The sequence below is a fragment of the Canariomyces notabilis genome (assembly GCF_033297395.1).
Source record: "Canariomyces notabilis strain CBS 508.74 unplaced genomic scaffold N656scaffold_2, whole genome shotgun sequence".
Classification (NCBI taxonomy): domain Eukaryota; kingdom Fungi; phylum Ascomycota; class Sordariomycetes; order Sordariales; family Chaetomiaceae; genus Canariomyces; species Canariomyces notabilis.
In genome coordinates, this window is record NW_027041824.1 from 432,341 (window position 1) to 448,952 (window position 16,612).

The 16,612-nt window shown below is 54.3% G+C and overlaps 9 protein-coding genes across 9 annotated transcripts in view; 4 read left to right on the forward strand and 5 right to left on the reverse strand.

Annotated features, from left to right (window-relative positions):
• Positions 1-1,784: 1,784 nt before the first annotated feature.
• N656DRAFT_794472 (FAD-binding domain-containing protein) lies at positions 1,785-3,332 on the forward strand (the record flags this gene model as incomplete). Its single annotated transcript, XM_064817279.1, has 1 exon — positions 1,785-3,332. One exon carries the CDS (start codon positions 1,785-1,787, stop codon positions 3,330-3,332), a length of 1,548 nt encoding a protein of 515 aa, XP_064673704.1.
• Positions 3,333-3,393: 61 nt separating this feature from the next.
• Positions 3,394-4,743, reverse strand: N656DRAFT_227040 (uncharacterized protein). Its single transcript, XM_064808942.1, has 3 exons — positions 3,979-4,743; positions 3,793-3,903; positions 3,394-3,715 (listed from the first exon to the last, which is right to left on the reverse strand). The coding sequence occupies exons 1-3, from the start codon at positions 4,309-4,311 to the stop codon at positions 3,455-3,457; spliced, it is 705 nt and encodes a 234-aa protein (XP_064673705.1). The 5' UTR covers positions 4,312-4,743; the 3' UTR covers positions 3,394-3,454.
• N656DRAFT_227109 (uncharacterized protein) lies at positions 4,066-5,087 on the reverse strand. The gene is made up of 3 exons (XM_064808943.1): positions 4,445-5,087; positions 4,224-4,378; positions 4,066-4,159 (listed from the first exon to the last, which is right to left on the reverse strand). Exons 1-2 carry the CDS (start codon positions 4,997-4,999, stop codon positions 4,346-4,348), a joined length of 588 nt encoding a protein of 195 aa, XP_064673706.1. The 5' UTR covers positions 5,000-5,087; the 3' UTR covers positions 4,066-4,159; positions 4,224-4,345.
• Positions 5,088-6,557: 1,470 nt separating this feature from the next.
• On the reverse strand, positions 6,558-7,523 carry N656DRAFT_701781 (uncharacterized protein; the record flags this gene model as incomplete). Its single annotated transcript, XM_064810973.1, has 1 exon — positions 6,558-7,523. The coding sequence occupies one exon, from the start codon at positions 7,521-7,523 to the stop codon at positions 6,558-6,560; it is 966 nt and encodes a 321-aa protein (XP_064673707.1).
• A 1,005-nt stretch (positions 7,524-8,528) lies between these two features.
• N656DRAFT_702303 (NIF-domain-containing protein) lies at positions 8,529-10,112 on the forward strand (the record flags this gene model as incomplete). The annotated part of the gene is made up of 2 exons (XM_064811008.1): positions 8,529-9,425; positions 9,477-10,112. 2 exons carry the CDS (start codon positions 8,529-8,531, stop codon positions 10,110-10,112), a joined length of 1,533 nt encoding a protein of 510 aa, XP_064673708.1.
• Positions 10,113-11,523: 1,411 nt separating this feature from the next.
• Positions 11,524-12,713, forward strand: N656DRAFT_774342 (uncharacterized protein). Its single transcript, XM_064814247.1, has 2 exons — positions 11,524-12,370; positions 12,442-12,713. Exon 1 carries the CDS (start codon positions 11,954-11,956, stop codon positions 12,332-12,334), a length of 381 nt encoding a protein of 126 aa, XP_064673709.1. The 5' UTR covers positions 11,524-11,953; the 3' UTR covers positions 12,335-12,370; positions 12,442-12,713.
• Positions 12,587-14,826, reverse strand: N656DRAFT_774343 (uncharacterized protein). The gene has a single exon (XM_064814248.1). It carries the CDS (start codon positions 14,661-14,663, stop codon positions 12,864-12,866), a length of 1,800 nt encoding a protein of 599 aa, XP_064673710.1. The 5' UTR covers positions 14,664-14,826; the 3' UTR covers positions 12,587-12,863.
• A 159-nt stretch (positions 14,827-14,985) lies between these two features.
• N656DRAFT_774344 (uncharacterized protein) lies at positions 14,986-15,666 on the forward strand. The gene has a single exon (XM_064814249.1). It carries the CDS (start codon positions 15,434-15,436, stop codon positions 15,614-15,616), a length of 183 nt encoding a protein of 60 aa, XP_064673711.1. The 5' UTR covers positions 14,986-15,433; the 3' UTR covers positions 15,617-15,666.
• Positions 15,667-15,847: 181 nt separating this feature from the next.
• Positions 15,848-16,612, reverse strand: part of N656DRAFT_227627 (WD40 repeat-like protein) — a 3,552-nt gene continuing 2,787 nt past the window's right edge. Inside the window, exon 5 of the mRNA XM_064808944.1 lies at positions 15,848-16,612. Coding sequence (XP_064673712.1) covers positions 16,187-16,612 — 426 coding nt within the window. The 3' untranslated portion in view covers positions 15,848-16,186.

Sequence of the window (16,612 nt, forward strand, 5' to 3'; positions counted from 1 at the left end):
CACAAGGTAATACAAGAGGATCCTAATAGTAAGCAATGCTCTTACAGCTATAAGGAAATCCTAGGACCAAAGGAATCCCCTGGCCTTAGGAAGAGTTCAACTATAAAGTGATACTGAGGATCATTTTGGCTCTGAAGGATGGTCCTGTATGTGGAAGACCCACCGTCAGACCAAGTAAGTACCCAAGATCATTTTGGCTAAGTAGGGGGGGGCGGCATGGTATTGAACATACAGTACGTACCAGGTCCAAAGTCGGGCCGCACCGGAGCGCCCAGGCGATCGGGGAACCTGACCGATTCGTTAATGGAGCCCGTTGCTGGGCGCCAAGACGAACACCACAGCGCGCAACACTCGAGAAGTCGTGGTGGACTTCGCATCGTTGCATCTCCAACTACGAACCCAAATCGCCAAAACTCGACCTGACTTCACAACTACACAGCATTTGGATGCAATGGCTCCCTTCGAACGATTTTTTGCGTGTCTCCCTCCGAAACTGTGGCATAGACTCATGAGGCTGCGCAGCCGCTTGCGTCCGCGGCCGGCCCCTTAATAGTTAACACCTCTTGAGGCCTGATCCTCCGACATGCTGCCCGACTCGCTTGAGTCCAAAGACCTGGCCGCCGGCGAGGAAGGCGAGCAACTGCTCGCTGTGCTAGCTTCGGCGGCAGAGGCTCTGGTAGACGCCTTCAATTTGACGCTATATGCACGGCTTCCGACGTGACGGCAAATCAGCAACCACATCGAGCCGTCCCTGGCCCGCCCGCCCTGTATACAAGGCCATCTTCAAGGGGGCCCGCTTGGGCTGCGTCGGTCCCGCGCCTGCATACATTTCTCGAACTCCACCCGGACGACCCCGAATGGAAGACCAGTGGGAAGGCAACACTTCTGGAAGCGTAACGTTTCTCTTGAGTCCGCGGCGCTGAGGACCCTTTAGCTGAGTGGCCCGAGTCCTATCGGCACTGCCCGTCAGCACCTTAAACCAACGGCAAGACCACAAACAATAGCACAAACAAATACAGGTAGGGTTTCTGCCATGTGAGTGTGTGAAGTTTCGTGTACAGATTGGAACTGAATAGCACTCCGGCGAGCAATTGAAGCCCAACCTACGGAGTCCTTCCGTCAACAGACGGACTTAGTAATCCTAAGCGATATGAAATCTTTCCGCATGGCAACTATTTGTTGCCAGCCTATTGATATCAGCACGTACTCCGTACAGAGATGGAAGATCTTCACCATCACATCCGGGTTATCCGACTGACGTTGGAAGTTCTGCTCTTTTACCTTATCCGCGTAATCCGTGCATACATACGGATACACAACTCGCTATTGACAGGGAGCCTCTGACCACCTCAGACGTGATTGGCAAATAATATCCGTTGGCTAGTCCTTCCGCTCCTTCGTCTCCCAGGGGCCACTATCAAAGATAGCCAACGGGTACGAATTGTCTCCATCGGCATATCGCATGCAAAGGTGAGCTCCACCAAACGGCTCCTTCTGCGGCGCAGCTACAAAATGCTGCATTCCTATGAATCCTAACGAGTTTCCCAACGGCTAAGCCTCACGTGTATATGATGCTGGCCGTCCGGCGTTCGTCTTTCACGTCAACAGCCGTTGCTCCTCGTACCGTGAACATGAACACAAGCTAAAGCCAGTATCAACGAACCAAACTGATCATCACTGCATTGGGCCAGTGCTTACCAACGATAGTTCCCCTCTTACACAACGTCAAAGGTTTAAAGGGGTCGTCAAATCCAGACGAGGCTGTCTCATAACCTAAGTCGAAAATGTTCAAAAGAGTGAAACCCGCGGAGAAACAGCCGCCGCCACCACCACCGCCTCTCCCCTCATGGGCCCAACCCTTACTCAACGACTCGGACTCAAACGTTAACAAACTAGTTTTCTTCCCCGGCTCTGCCGAATTCACCGACAGCGAAAACACCTTCTTCACCGCCCAGGCCGTCGAGGTCCAGTCCGCCGCCGTCGCCCGTCCTTCGTCCACCGCCGAGGTAGCCGCCGTCATCAAAGCTGTCCGCCGGCACCTCCCGGACTCGGTGCCCATCGCCGTCCGCGGCGCCGGCCACGCCACCTTCCCCGGCGCCGCCAAGGCCAAGGCTGGCGTGACCATCGACATGCGTGGTCTGCGGGGCATTGATATCCTCCATGGTGGTGAAAGGGTCAGGATTGCTACTGGGCATACGTGGGATGATGTTTACGCCGCGCTTGAGGCGCATACTCCACCGCTTGCGGTGACGGGTGGAAGGGCTGGGCGGGTCGGGGTGGTGGGGTTCTTGCTTGGGGCCGGGTTGTCGTACCTTTCGACCAAGTACGGGTTTGGAGCGGATATGGTGCTGGCGTGGGAGGTGGTTTTGGCGTCTGGGGAGGTTGTGTGGGCGAGGCGGGATGATTCGGAGACGGCTGACTTGTGGGATGCGCTCCGCGGCGGTTCGACTAACTTTGGGGTTGTCACGGCGGTCGAAATGGCTTGTTTCCCGCACCCGGAGCACTTCCGCTGTGCGAGTATCCTTTATCTCTCGCCTGGCAGACAAGCGACTCTGCAGGGATTGGTTGACTATGGATTGAGAGCCCCTGCTGAGGGTGAACCTGTCACCCACGCGATCTGGACCATGACTCACCTGGCCGGGGTTCCCGTTAAGTTGATCAACATACTGGTGTCGACCACAGCCGAGAAAGGGGTTGGCGGTTTACAGGGTTTGGTCAATGCTCGCGCCCGCATCCCGCTGACGGGGAGTCTGAAGGAGAAGACGCAGGGCCAGTTTGCCAAGGAGATGGGCGACATGTCGCCGCAGGACGGTGTGAGCAGGGCCATCCACAAGTCCATCACGTTTAAGCTCAACGGCGAGTTTCTCAACACGGTTGTGGACATGTGGTACAAGAACGTTGAGACGCTCCGCCACATATCCGGAATCATGTACACGATCGTGTTGTATGCCCTTCCCGTCGGCATGCTCGAGACGTCGCGCGATACCACGGCCGCCTCCTCAAGCTCAAAGCCAGTCTTTAACGCTCAAGGTCTCCGTCCGGAGGATGGTCCATTGGCTATCCTGGAGATCTGCCTCTCATGGCGCGAGGCCGCAGACGATGCCTTCGTGGTGAAGACGGGGACACAGTTTTTGGGAGATGTCGCCCAAGCCGCAACTGACAGGGGGCTTGGACACCCCTACATATTCCCCAACTATGCGTGGCCCGACGAGCACGTAATGCAGTCGTATGGGCTTGAGAGGCTGGCAGTTCTCAAGAAGGTGGCCTCAAAGTGGGATCCGGACGGATTCTTTCAGAACCGGGTTGTTGGGGGCTTCAAGATCAGCAAGTGAGTTGTGTACGGGATGAAAACCGTCATCACATCACCAAGTAAATCGGTTGTGCAAGGGAGGGAGACATGATCTGATAACAATTATTGTAATAGAAGTTGTGTGTGTAAGTCCAACTTCCCTACTTAGACATCAGGCTGTGTGAATTCTGCCTTTCCGTCACTCCGCGTTGACTTTTGTCGAAGTTCCTCAAGCAGGTCCCGGAGACTTTGGTTCGAGTTGATATAAATCTGCTTTACACCTTGTCTCCGCTCCGGTTTCCTGACAATCCAGATCAATAGTCCAGAGAAAATGTATGTGCCTCCAGCTACTAAAACCGTAGTCACGACGAATGAGACGGTTTGGCCTAGATCATCCCATTCGAACATGCCAAACGCAAAGAGAATCTTAACATGGGTCAGTGATGGGTAAATCTGAGGCCACGGATGTCGTATCAACGGGTGGAAAGGCACCAGGCACTTACGGCAATGAAGCTTAGTGGTAAGTAGAAGATGGTGACGACGGTGAACGCAAGGATGTAATGGTTTAGCTGCGATGACTTGGTAGCTTCGCTGACAGAGGTTGCGTTGAAGAGCTGGGTCCGCGCCCGGTAAGCCAATACATCAACATGAAAGTTATCAGGATTACGATATTGTACGCGCAGACTTACGCCATCTCTGAGACTCTTAACCTCCTCTCGCTTTTTGGCGATGCGACTGAGTAGGTTGTTCCCAAGGCGTTGTTGGTGTGACAAGACCCTCTTCCAGTTCTGGTGGAATACCGCGAGGGCAGCTTCTTGGGCAGCGGGATATAGCGGAATAAAGGTAATTTTAGTTCCGCTGACAGTGTTCCTGCGCTCAGCCGAGAAACAGCGCTCGAGTATCCGAACATAGACTGACTGCAAATCATCCATACTCTCTTGTATCCAGTCCGCGGCAATGCGCAGGAGCTGTTCAATGGCGAAATAGAACTCTGACAGTTCAAAAGCACTGCTATCAACCATGACTTCCCGCCGGCCTTTGTGTGAGAGGATTCTCTCAAGCTATAGATATGAGATCCAATATTAGATGCTTTAGGTCAGTGACGACGGAAACAGCAGGAGTAGGTGTGCAGAAAGCAGAACGGCTTGTACTTACGTCAACCTTTAGTGCCTTGTCAATGTCGTCGAGCAAACGACTCCAGTTGTACGTCCACAGGCTCATCAATGAGAGAATCCTGGAGGCAAATGCCGTTACACCCGTTGCACGGATTGACGGCCGGATTTCGTTGTCGGTCCACTCAGCGCGCCCCAGTTCATCCGCCAACTGGAAAGCGTTCGGAAGTGTATCCGCCATCGTCACCATGGAGAAGACCGGCAAATCCAACTCCCAAGTTGTCCTCAGTCCGACCGAATACCGCAACTCCTTGATGTATAAACATTTGCCGCCGGTATTCGAGACAGTCAGTTTCCCACCAGTTTTAGTAAGAAGCCCGATAAAAGGAGGCTCCCTGTCGTCTACAGCCCACTTTGACACCGTCGTAAATACCCGCATGTGGTATAGGAGGAGAACATGTTCAGTCTCGCTAGGTGTGGCATAGAGAGACCCGGTCGCCAGTGCCTCGACACGATTATGGTTCCACTCTCCGCGGAATTGGCTTATGAATGTGCTGACGTCTTTTCGATTGCATTCAGGATTGTGTGAGCCACGCATGATGGCCGGACGGGGATGAGTTTGAAATTCACTGTCGCTGCAGAGCTGAAAGATGATCAACGTGAGAAGTGAATTGTGCTCAGTATCGTCTATGATATTTCTGGCATGGTATCGGACTATGCTAGAGAAACATTAGTCATGATCCAGTACAACCTATTGATGCAGAGGCAATCCTCGCGTTTTGTTACCATTCTTTTCCAAAGCGTTGGCCAGACCAAGGTGGCGAACGATTCTGATCCGGTTCGTTCTTCAACTGACATCACATAGTCATTAGCCCTAAATATGACATATCGAGTTGGACGGGAAGCATAGAGGATAATTCTGCATGCGACTATTCGGGCCTGGAACCCACCGTAGACCAATCTCCGAACTTATGTATCCCTGGTCGCTCAAGGGGCAGATGAAGCCGTCTTGGTCGTAACTGTACTGAAAGGCATTGGTCCAGGTAATTCCTCTACATGGAACTTCCCAAGACAGCACATTCGTCAGTCCTGCCGACAGTTCCTGCCTCTGCAGAACAGGTTTGAACGACGATTTGAGGCGAAGGCCTGGATTGGTCGAGACAAATTCCTTCCATGTCTCCGACTGAAATGTCTGGTCTGAGGGTAGCTGCTTCAACTGGTATGCAATCGTTCGCTCTTCATCATAGCTGCTTTGTTTCGGCTTGACGGGGTCGATGCTAACTTCGTGTTCCAGGATGCTGAGATCGATAGAGGCATTCCGGGCCATCGCTACAAGCACGTCAAGTATTGTTTCCTATGTCATCGGCGATCCTTAAGCATTGATCCAACACGGTTTGAGGAGCCTCTCTGGCATGAGGCCGCCTGAAGAGCTTTCATTCTGAGGGCCGTGTGTCTCCATGCCACATGTAGCTCGCACGATGAAATTCTGAGGATCGAACGGATGAAGAGCGGTAAGATCCCCCAAAACAGATGGGACTGGTGGGCTCTTGGGGCCCTCAGTCTGGGTAGGTACCTGCCTGTATTTACGACGGAAAGTCAACCTGTGACTTAGATTGGCGCGCTGTTACTATGCCTTGCAGGAGAAGTTGTGACCCCACTCTTTCCTCCATCAAATCATAGGGCACCTACCCTGCATCCGTTCACGTATGTTGGGCGGTAAAGGTAACGTGCAGCATTATTAGCCTCGGTTGTAACTTGAGAACAATCAATCAGGTATCTCACTGCTCAGAGCTCGCCCGGAGAGAGGACTACTTACTTTATATAGGCGCTTGCCTGTGAATCGAGCATATCCATGATGATTGGTTACAGACGTAAAGCTTGGGTTTCTCAAGTTCCAACACAGGTTTCACAACATCGTCCTCGAACGGTTTCCGAGGCCCCCTCCACGGCCAACCTTCCTTCCTCGGCCTCCTTCCACACACCAGATCTGAGAGGAACTGCAGGCAGAAGCATGGAAGAAACGAGGAATGAACTTGAAGCAGGAGCAATCTTTCTGAGTAGTTATTGAGTGGTTATGACACAACCGTACTTGAGCAAGATATCGTTACACGTACTGCACACTCCGCCCAGGCACTTGACCCAGTCATTCACCCATATCAGGCTACAATAACAACGCCCATTCCCAATTCGTTAAACGGAGCGGTTGCAGCAACCGCGTGTGGCAGCATAACATCGTCCAGATCATCGCGATCGCTCCACTGCCGCTCCGGGCCCCACCCGATTCTCTTCCCGTGAGCGGCCGCGACTCCAAGAAGGCCGGTCATCATGGCTCCAGACTTCTTAACGCTGGACCAGGCGTCAAAATGCACACAATCAAGAAAAGGCATCTCATTGAGCACGTCGCGGAGCAGGTTTCTGGAGAAGGTCTCGTAGAAGCCGTCAGCCCGACGGAACCCGTTAAAGACACCGTCGCTGGGGTCGCACTCGACGAAGACGGTAAGCTTGCGGACATTGATGCAGTCGGCAAGTCCCAAAGCCGAGTTGACGACCCAGCCGCGAGGCGGCTTATTCCAGCCAGGACCCAGACGCAGCTCAAGCGACCTGATCCAGCCTCGCTGACGGGCATTCAGCCGCGCAAGAAGGGGTTTCTTCGTCTTGAAGAAACGCCCGGGGTGCGTAGGGAAGAGGCGAAACGTGTGCATGCCATAGAACACTTGCGAGGCTTCGTTGTATATGGTTTTGCAGGTCCGAAAAATGCCCAGCTTTTTGTGGATGCGTTTGTAGTTATCAGGGTCAAGGTCGATGACATAGTCGATGTCATTGAAGTAGTAGGCATAGATCTCGATGCGCAGTTCTGCAGGCAAGTCCAGAAAGGGGAACGGCTTCTTATTCTTTGGCCCTTTCTCCACCGTGGTAGCATGCCCCAGACTAGACTCGGAGAGCGTCAATGAATGAATGGGGATCTTGGAAACCTCGTCTTCCGCTTCATGCTCGGCCTCTGAGGGATATGCAGACGGATAAGCAGAGCTAAGGGGGGTCGTGCGGCTCGAGGGGATCGGGGTCGGAAGAGACGATGCCCCGTTAGCACGGGACACCTTCCGCGTTGGACGTCTGGATGACATGGTGGGAGGCGGTAGACGCAATAGATTCGATTGTTGGGTAGTAACGTTGTGTCAATGCTTCCTGTAGCCATTGTTAGTGAACCGGTGAGGTCCAAGACTCTTCATCGTAGCAAAACCACATACATCTACTTGACCGCAAGATTGCCGCGGGCGCGAAAGATAGATGGACCGGCAATTGCCCCGGCACAGTCGTTATGCTCAAGCTGGCAAGAATACAGAACTCAGAGGGTGGTCCCATGGCGGAAACAAATTCGCGACTACAAGACCACCCTCTAGAATGCATCCGCGGCAGCCATGGCAGGCAATTCTAACGGGGTAGGGAGTCTGAGGTGGTAAGAAGTGAGGACCATGGAACTCGGGATGGCGCCTGAGAAGAGAAAAGGGGGCAAATCTCTCAGGAATCAGCCAAGAGAACGGCAGCGCCGGCAAATAAGGACCGAGATGACTTGAACGACAACCGTGAGGGGAATCCGCTTGGAGAGAAGACTGTGGAAGCACGCGAGAATCCAGGCACGGCTCGATCCAGAATGGCAATGAGAAGGCGGGGCACGTGAGCGGCAACATCGATTCCTCAACGGATTCGCCCGATATCGAGGTACAAACGCTCAATGATGTGGCAGCGGATTCCCAATCGACTCAGGATGACGAAACATGGCCCCACAGAAGGAGCGATCCCTATTGGGTTAGCGACTGGTCCGTGCTAGCGGGATCGGTGGAAAATTCCATCCCACCGACACGACCGCCAGGTAGGTGCGACCCGAAGGTCCATTGACAATGTTGACTTCTTTCCGTTGGCGGTTGACCTGAGGGGCCAAACGACAACGCGAAAGGTTCTTACGGAGCTTCAACCCAAAGGCGCAGCTTCCGAGGTGAATCTTTCACCAAACCCGAGTCAGGATGCTGTCGCGCGCTGTAATGGGCCGGACAGCAGGCTTGCGAGCGGCAGCGCTCGCATCGTCCCCTGCAATGCGGACTCGGGGCCTACCTGCCGTCTGGAGTCGAACCATGGCAAAAGAGAACAAGCCTCAACAACCCAGATTCAACAAATCTCAGAACTCCGGCTTGCAAAGGCCGACGAATGTGCCCCCAAGCAATCCCAATGCCACCCCAGGCTCTAAACCCTCCTCTCAGCAAGCAGCGCAACCAGCCGCTCAACCCTCTCCTCAGACTCCCCCAACGCCACAGCAAGAAGAGCAGCAACAACCCGAGGAACCGATACCCGACCTGTCCAAGCTTCCCGACCTGACGCAAGGCATCCCTTCGACCCTTGAATACGAGACTGCTGGAGCTACCAACCGGTCCGCATTGACAGCCGTCGACGAGGAAGCTGCGACGTCAAGCGGAGGGGGCCGGGCAAAGGGCGAGCTCCCGGCCTCAGCCTACATTTCGTCGTCGGAGCGCAGGCGCCAGAAGCTTGCTATGTGGGCGCTCGCATTCACCGGTGTGCTTTCCGTCGGAGGCATTGTCTACCTTGGAAGGGATTGGGACGAGGAAGAGCTCAAAAAGAAGCCTGAGGTGCCCAATGGCTGGAGCCTCAGCCTTTGGTGGAAGCGGGCCATGGCGCGCTTGGGGGATACCGTGACGTATTACCAGGAACCGGCATTCGAGAAGCTGCTGCCCGATCCGGACCCCTCTTTCGAGCGCCCATACACCCTGTGCCTTAGCCTGGAGGACTTGCTCGTACACAGCGAATGGACTCGGGAGCATGGGTGGCGGGTTGCGAAGCGCCCGGGCGTCGATTACTTCCTGCACTACCTCAGCCAGTACTACGAACTTGTCCTCTTCACCACCGTCCCCTTTGCCATCGGTGAGCCCCTGGTCCGCAAGCTCGACCCGTACCGCTTCATCATGTGGCCGCTCTTCCGCGAGGCCACCAAGTACAAAGACGGCGAGATTGTCAAGGTATTATCTCTTATGCTTCCGGTAGGGCTACGATGGCTAACAAGTCCACAGGATCTCTCATACCTCAACCGCGATTTGTCAAAAGTCATCATCATCGACACCAACCCCGAACACGTACGGGCGCAGCCTGAGAATGCCATTATCCTACCCAAATGGACCGGCGACCCCAAAGACAAAGAGCTGGTGTCTCTGGTGCCCTTCCTCGAGTTCATCCACACAATGCAGTATAACGACGTGCGCAAGGTAATCAAGTCGTTTGAGGGCACCCATATCCCCACCGAGTTTGCGCGACGAGAGGCGCTGGCGAGGGCGGAGCACAACAAACGCCTCCAGGCCAAGGCATCCCATGGAGGAGGCATGAGCTGGCTGAGCAGTCACCTTGGCCTCAAGCCCAGCAACATGAGCCTTATGGTTGCGCCTGAGGGAGAAGAGAATCCTCAGGAGGCATTTGCCAAGGGCAAAATGCTGCAAGACATTGCGCGCGAGCGTGGCCTGCGGAACTACCTGGCCTTAGAGGAAGAGATTCGAAAGAACGGCGAGAAGTGGCTCAAGGAGGAGCAAGAAGCCATGGAGAAGGCCCAAAAGGAGGCCATGAAGAGCATGAAGTCTTCCTTCTTCGGCTGGTTCAGGCCCTCCGAGGAGCAGAATGCGGGAACTTCGACCAGCACCGAAACCAAGAGCAGCTAACGAGACTGAGTCCCACGTTTGCTTAACCATGTATTAACACACCCATAGAACGCCTTTGTTGTTTCCCGGGTCTCGTCGGGAGATACAAGTACCTTACTTTTCCTTTCTGATGAGGTCGACACACTGGGCACGGTTGAAAGGCGCTGGGGTCAAGTGTGCAGGTATAGTCGGCATAGGCACATAAGCCACGAGCATAATGGCTCAGCAATTGAGCTGGGCTTTGTATCAAATCTCATATACCGTCGAAATGTACAACAGTCTATACAACATCGTTGGAGCTTCTTGTGGCCGTCACACCCCACGAACAATCTCTAAGAATACACATACCTGCTATGTTGGTTGTTCCAGAATGATGATAGCGCTTGCTAACCGTGCTGCAGTCATGGCCAGCCGCAGTGGACACCCGTTGTCAGAATACCGGCCCTCATGCCCCCCATCCACCTAGACGGAGAGGTGTGGTACATTGATTGGGCGTAGAATCTAGTTTCCCTCATCCTGTCGTTATTTCGTGTTCGCTACCGTCTGCTGATAATGGCGCCGTACAGGGATCCATCAAGAGGTATCAGAGAATCGCGCCCCTGAACCCCAGATTTCCCCGGTCATGATGCAGAGAGGTACTAGTAGGTATGGCGTCTGGGTCTCACTCTTTGTTGCCATGGCTGGAGCTTGGAGACCGCCTCTTTGCCCGCGACTCTACTCACTCTCCATACGGGCGATCCAGCCCATAGCATTGGGAATTTAGTACCACCCCTTTTGAAATTCTTTCTGTCCAAGTTTTGGGAAGTAAGCTCCATATGATGGGTTCTTTCTTCTGAGTGTTCAGGTAGTACAAGGCTTCTTCCACGATTGTCGACTGACCTTGGTTACGCCTCATCTTGGCCCCCTCGGTGGGTAAGAAAGGGATGCGTGGCTGTGGTTCTGTCACCTCCGTGATTCATCACACGGTCCAAGCAGTTATCCTCCGCAATACATGCGTGCCATTGGCTAAATAGTCGCCAACACCTCTGACTCCCAACCAACACAAGGTCCTCGGCCACCATACCCGGCCGTCCGCAGCCAGGCGCCAACACCCTAGAAAGATGGCTGACAGCGTGAGGACGGCACTAAAGACTTCAAGTACTGCGCCTTACGACTGCTCCCGATAGGCTTGGGTATAGTAGCCTCACTAATGGGGTAGGATCTGAGAGTTAACTGGCAAGGCTGATCAACAACGCGACGACCCAACATCCGAGCGGCGCATGTTCAGTGTTCTCTTCGCCGAGTCACCGAGGAAATGGGCAGGCTACCAGTTGTATTGAGCTTGGCTACGAGCTAAGCGATTTTAAATCTCACAATGGATGCTTTGGGGGTCGTTGTTTGGGTCCGGGCTAAGCCCTTCATAGACGCTTGAGTCCCAAGCACACACCCGTCGACGGCCTCCATCGTGACCGTGACCTTCGTTCGGGCCCGAGAAAACTCGGACTGGAGGACCAACAGGAGCAATGGGGGCAGAATCAGCATCCAAGCAATGCAGAGCCCTTATTGTCGGCCAGTAAGGGGCGAAGTATCATGAATCCTCGACTCGGACATGCTCGCTGACAGCCACGAACAGAACTGCGGTAACGCTGGGCGGTGCTTCGTGTTCACAGATCGCATTCATCGGCCAACCGAGCAGTATATAAAACCTGTCGTTTGCTCCCGTCCTTGCAGTGTCCCCAGCCCATCATCACATCCCAAGCATCTCATCTCTTCGCCTAGGCACCTTACCTTGTCACCGAACATACGAGAGCAGGTTCGCCACATCCTTTGGCTACTTCAATCTTCAACCTATTCACAGGCAACAAAGTTGTTCAACCATCAAAATGTACCTCACTCGCGCCCTCCTTACCGTTGCCCTGGCAGCCACGACCATCAACGCCTTACCCGGCAGTGGCAGATCGGGATACAACAAGGCTCCAACTCTGGACGTTCCGGAGGACCCAACCTCTGTCGACGAGAAACGGTCATCTGGGGATGTCATTCTTGGCCGTGACAGTGGCAGGTCTGGATACAACAAGGCTCCTACTCTAGACATTCCCGAGGCCACAACCAGCGGCGATGAGAGGCGAGCTCTCAATGTCATTCTACGCCGTGGCGGCAGGTCGGGATACAACAAGGCTCCTACCCCTGAGGACGGCACCGAGGCCGTAACCACTGTCGACGAAAAACGGTCGTCTGAGGTTGTCTATGTCCGCAAGTCTTAGATCGGCTATGACAACACGGTGAAGAATTCAATTTCTGTAGGTGAGCTCCTTATTATTGACATAGCGTTCTTGCGCTCCTTTGGTCATGGTAGCTGACCTCTGTGAAGGGAGTTTATACTTCACATCTGTGGCTCTTAGGGGGATTTGTTGACGACCAGGGATATACCGCCTGCTGCTGGGTTCAGCGGGGTGTGGTAGCTATTAAGAGTTTGGACACCAAAGGACGTGAAATGGAAGACAGCAGTAGATTTTAGGGGCAATCCTGTATTTCACTACTCGGTACATGTAGAGCCACACAAAGCCTGTTTCATTTAAGCAGGGCCATGTCTTTCCAAATGTTATGTCTACCTTCCGTTCAGGAATCCTTGCTCTCTAAGTCCTCATCCTCAACACGCCATAATCAGAAATCAACATCTGCTAGTACCACATGGAGGCATACAGCCAAGCCCACACTCACTGCTCGAATTACGAGTGCGCGTTTATGCATTTATATAGGTAGACATGTACTCATACTCAGATTAACCCCCTCTCATCCAGAGTCGACCTTCTTCGTGGCAACACCCTCTTTGGTTCCAGTTTGCACCATGTCCTTGCCGGTTCCCTTCTGTCGTGGAAACAGCGACGGTATTAACCGCCCAATGGCGGAGTCTACATCCAACCCAACCGCCGACAGCACGGCAAATATCGCAGAAAGTAGCACCCCCGCCACAACAACCAGATCCAATATATGAACAACCCACCAAAAGTGCTGCCGGCCCAGCGGGCAGGTGGCGTACTCGGCTTTCCACTCCCAGCTAGCCCGGTCGAACCAGACACTCAGCAGCCCAGCATTGCCGCCGAAATCACCCATCATGCTGCGGACTGTGATTTCCCTGACGCCAGGCACCCCTTCGCGCCCCACAATGCCCGCGGCCGTGGCCTGGCGCCAACGCTTGACCTCCCATTTGGGCTTCGAGTCCGGGTCTGTGACGGTTTGGTTGACGTAGTGCCACGTGTCGCAGCCCTCGTGGTCGTGGCCGTTGAGGATGATCCCCCGCCTGCCGCGCCCCCGCCCGGCGGCGTTAACGTCCCCGGACATGCCCAGGATGCCCTCGAGGAAGCCCTTTGAAGCGTCGGCGCTCAGCTGGTTCTGCTCCTTGAGCGTGCCGTCGTAGTCGTAAAAGTCAAAGAAGGGGTCGTCGACGCAGACGCCCTCGGGCTTGTACAGCGGTATGTGGGTCAGTATCAGGTTGAACTGGCCCTTGAACTCGACGGCGGCCGCTGTGTTGATGACGGTGTTGATGAATGTGTAGGTGTCGTCTTGCAAGTCGGACGATGCAGCGGGCGTGTCGAGATTCATGCTGTTAAGCACAATTATGCGCAGCTCGGGGATCAGACGGTCCGAGTTTGGATCGGGGTTCTTTTCGTCGTTGTAAAGACTCTCGGTCAACGAAGGGTCATCCCGGAGCAGCTCAAAGCGAAGCTCATAGTTGACTTTGCCAAAGGCCTTCTCGAACCGCTCGGCTCTCTGCTCGGTAATGTCGCCGGCATATCCGATATCATGGTTCCCTGCCACGTTGATGATGCGCCTGGACCAAGCGGTAGATTCGTTAAAAGGTCCGCCGCCAACATACCCTGTTACATCGTATTCCTGAGCCGGGTATGCAGCGACATCGTCCAGGACGCGCTCAGCAGCTCGGAAAACACGGCCCCAGTACCGGCCAGCGCGGCGGTAGAACTCCGCGTCGTCGAGCCATTGACTTCCCAGGAGGTCTCCGAGGACCGTGACATGTGTTGGGCGCGTCCACCAGTGTACGGTGCGGTAGATGTGGGCAAGGTAAAAATCGTTGCCGATAAGATCGAGACGCTTCCGCAGCGATTCAATCAGGTGGAATGTATCCTCGAGGCAGAGGTCGACAAAGTCATGGAGAATCTGTCGAATGCGCTGCCGGAGAGACGGGTGGTCGGACTGGAAGGTCGCGTGCTTGACAAGGCTCTGCAAATGCGGCAAGGTGCCGAGGTAATCGGTCGGGATCGACGTGTCACCCTCGAGTTGCGGGTCGCCGAGCGCGAGCAACCGGAACGGTGCAATCGGCCGCGCCGGGGCAAAGACGGTTGCGTTTCCTGCGGTGCCCGCGGCCAAGTGCCAATGCACCTTGGCTGTCTCGAAGAACGCTGCGCGGCGAGTGCTGGCCGAGGCGGCAGGAATACTGTCTTGGTCAGGTGGCAGTGGAAATGCGCACCCGTTGAAGATGGGGTAAAGGTACAGGTAAATGGTCAGTGCTACCGACAGAGGGACGAGAACGCGCAGGCCATTGCGAAGCAGCGCGGTGGGAGACGAGCGCGTCATCAAGAACGGGCACTGGGCGCCAGAAGCGGCCCTGCCCAAGCAAAGGAAAATGAGAGACAAGAAAAAAAGGCTAAAACAACTGGAAGTGAAAAAACGGAAAGGCAGCTACGAATGCATCAGGTTGGGTATTTTCGGAAATATCGGACCCTCGCGGTCATTGAAATGCGGAAGTCACCGACCTCTCGTTGGTTGGGCTTGGCAGGGGCGCAGGGCTCCAGTTTTCTGCAGGCTCCGCTGCGGCTGCTGCCGCTCGAAGGCTGAAGCACATGGCATGTGTGGAGCCTGGAGCCTTGTGATCTGTCAGGCTCAGGTGGGTCATCGTCTCGGAATCACCACCTCGATTCTTAACGGACGTTATTGCTGTAAACCTGCAACGGATGGATTGACTCAACAGAGCGCCTTAATGATTCCACATTCATATGGTGGAACCAATTGCCCCTCGACACAGGTCGGAAAATCAAATTGACTTCATCACCATAGAAAGCGACTAGTTATGGCGAGGACCACGACGGGGGCTACAACCTGTGCTGCAGCCGCCGCTCTCGAGAACGATCACCCGAATTTATTCTCGGGCAAGTATCAGGGGAAATAAGCGAGCCAGAACTGGTCCGCAATGCGCCACTGAGACTGAACCGTAGAGTCAGCCGTCGTCAGCTCGCTCTGACTCGGAAGAGGAAGACATCCCAGCGCAGTGCCCGAGCCCTTGGCTAAGGCTTCAGGGAATCTACAAGGTGGCACCCCTCCCATGGTAATCAGCGGAAAAGGGCTGAATGGCATCGAAGGAGGCCACCGACCTGCAGCGAACTCTCGGTGAGAAGGGGCAAGCAGGAGTTAAGGAGGCTATTAAGCGCGTGAAACTGAAGGTACTTGTACATAGCATGAGCGAAGACAAGGTAGCCCTGGGTAAGCTGATCGTTGAGCGGCCTGAGGTAGGCGTGTGCCGTGTATGCTAGGTAAGGTAGACGTCGGTTTCAAAAGCTCCCTAGCTTCGGTTATGTGCATACTACAACAGTACTAAGGTAATGCCCTGCAATGGGGACAGTGACGTGCAGTCCCTGTAGTAGTAATACTACAGTACTATAACCTGGAAATCGCAGGACCCAGTTGCCTAACATAGCATCATCTCAAGCTCGGATAGGGACAAGAATCAAGATGCATAGCGCCAATAGAAATCAGCAACAAGTTGGCAAGGAAACGATTTAAAATTGTCTGGCCGACTGTGTAGTAGATATCTAACTTGAAGGTAGAGCAGTGCACTGGTCTGGCGTCTTCGCCAACCGCTCGAGGACCTGACCCCTATCTTGCTAGTATGTGCCTAGGTAGGTAGGCTTGAGCCTTGAGGTCCCCTGATGGTGGAACAACGGTCTACGTTCAGAGGGCACCCACCCCCCAAAGTAGATTTCCTGCGTACTCAACCGCCCACCACCTCATCCCATGCTCACCTAGAGAGAAGAGACCGAATGCAACCAAGTTGACGACAATCACAACATGCTCACGTCCTTCAGAGATCCGTACCATTGACGCTATAAGCTGGCAAATCCCAGAGCTGAGAGCTCCCAGAGCCGGATTGTATCATCCGATGAACCCGAGGCTAATAGCCTCCCATCTGGTGAGAATGCCACTGAGTTCACGAAGTCGGTATGACCTTCAACCGTATACAATAGAGCACCTGTTGTCGGGTCCCAAAGGCAGACTATATTCATGTCTCCCCCGGGCCCGCCTAAACCAGAGGCTAATATCTTACCATTGGGCGAAAATGCTACAGTACGCACGTCGTTACCGGTGGAGATAACTGGATGCAATAGAGCACCGGTTGTTGTATCCCAGAGCCGGATTGTATTATCCCACGCACCCGAGGCCAGTATCCTGCCATCCGGCGAGAATGCTACCGCCTGAACGGACCTGATATGGCCTTCAAGGGTATGTAGTAGAGCACCCGTTGTTGGGTC

Bases quoted from the DNA above. Each gene is read 5' to 3' on its own strand.
- N656DRAFT_227040 (XM_064808942.1), bottom strand. From the start codon at position 4,311: ATGGTTGATAGCAGTGCTTTTGAACTGTCAGAGTTCTATTTCGCCATT. The intron at 3,904-3,978 runs GTAAGTCTGCGC...GCGCGGACCCAG, and splicing joins TTAAGAGTCTCAGAGATGGC to CTCTTCAACGCAACCTCTGT. The intron at 3,716-3,792 runs GTAAGTGCCTGG...ACCCATGTTAAG, and splicing joins TACCACTAAGCTTCATTGCC to ATTCTCTTTGCGTTTGGCAT.
- N656DRAFT_227109 (XM_064808943.1), bottom strand. From the start codon at position 4,999: ATGCGTGGCTCACACAATCCTGAATGCAATCGAAAAGACGTCAGCACA. The intron at 4,379-4,444 runs GTAAGTACAAGC...ACTGACCTAAAG, and splicing joins ACAAGGCACTAAAGGTTGAC to CATCTAATATTGGATCTCAT.
- N656DRAFT_774342 (XM_064814247.1), top strand. From the start codon at position 11,954: ATGTACCTCACTCGCGCCCTCCTTACCGTTGCCCTGGCAGCCACGACC.
- N656DRAFT_774343 (XM_064814248.1), bottom strand. From the start codon at position 14,663: ATGACGCGCTCGTCTCCCACCGCGCTGCTTCGCAATGGCCTGCGCGTT.
- N656DRAFT_774344 (XM_064814249.1), top strand. From the start codon at position 15,434: ATGGCATCGAAGGAGGCCACCGACCTGCAGCGAACTCTCGGTGAGAAG.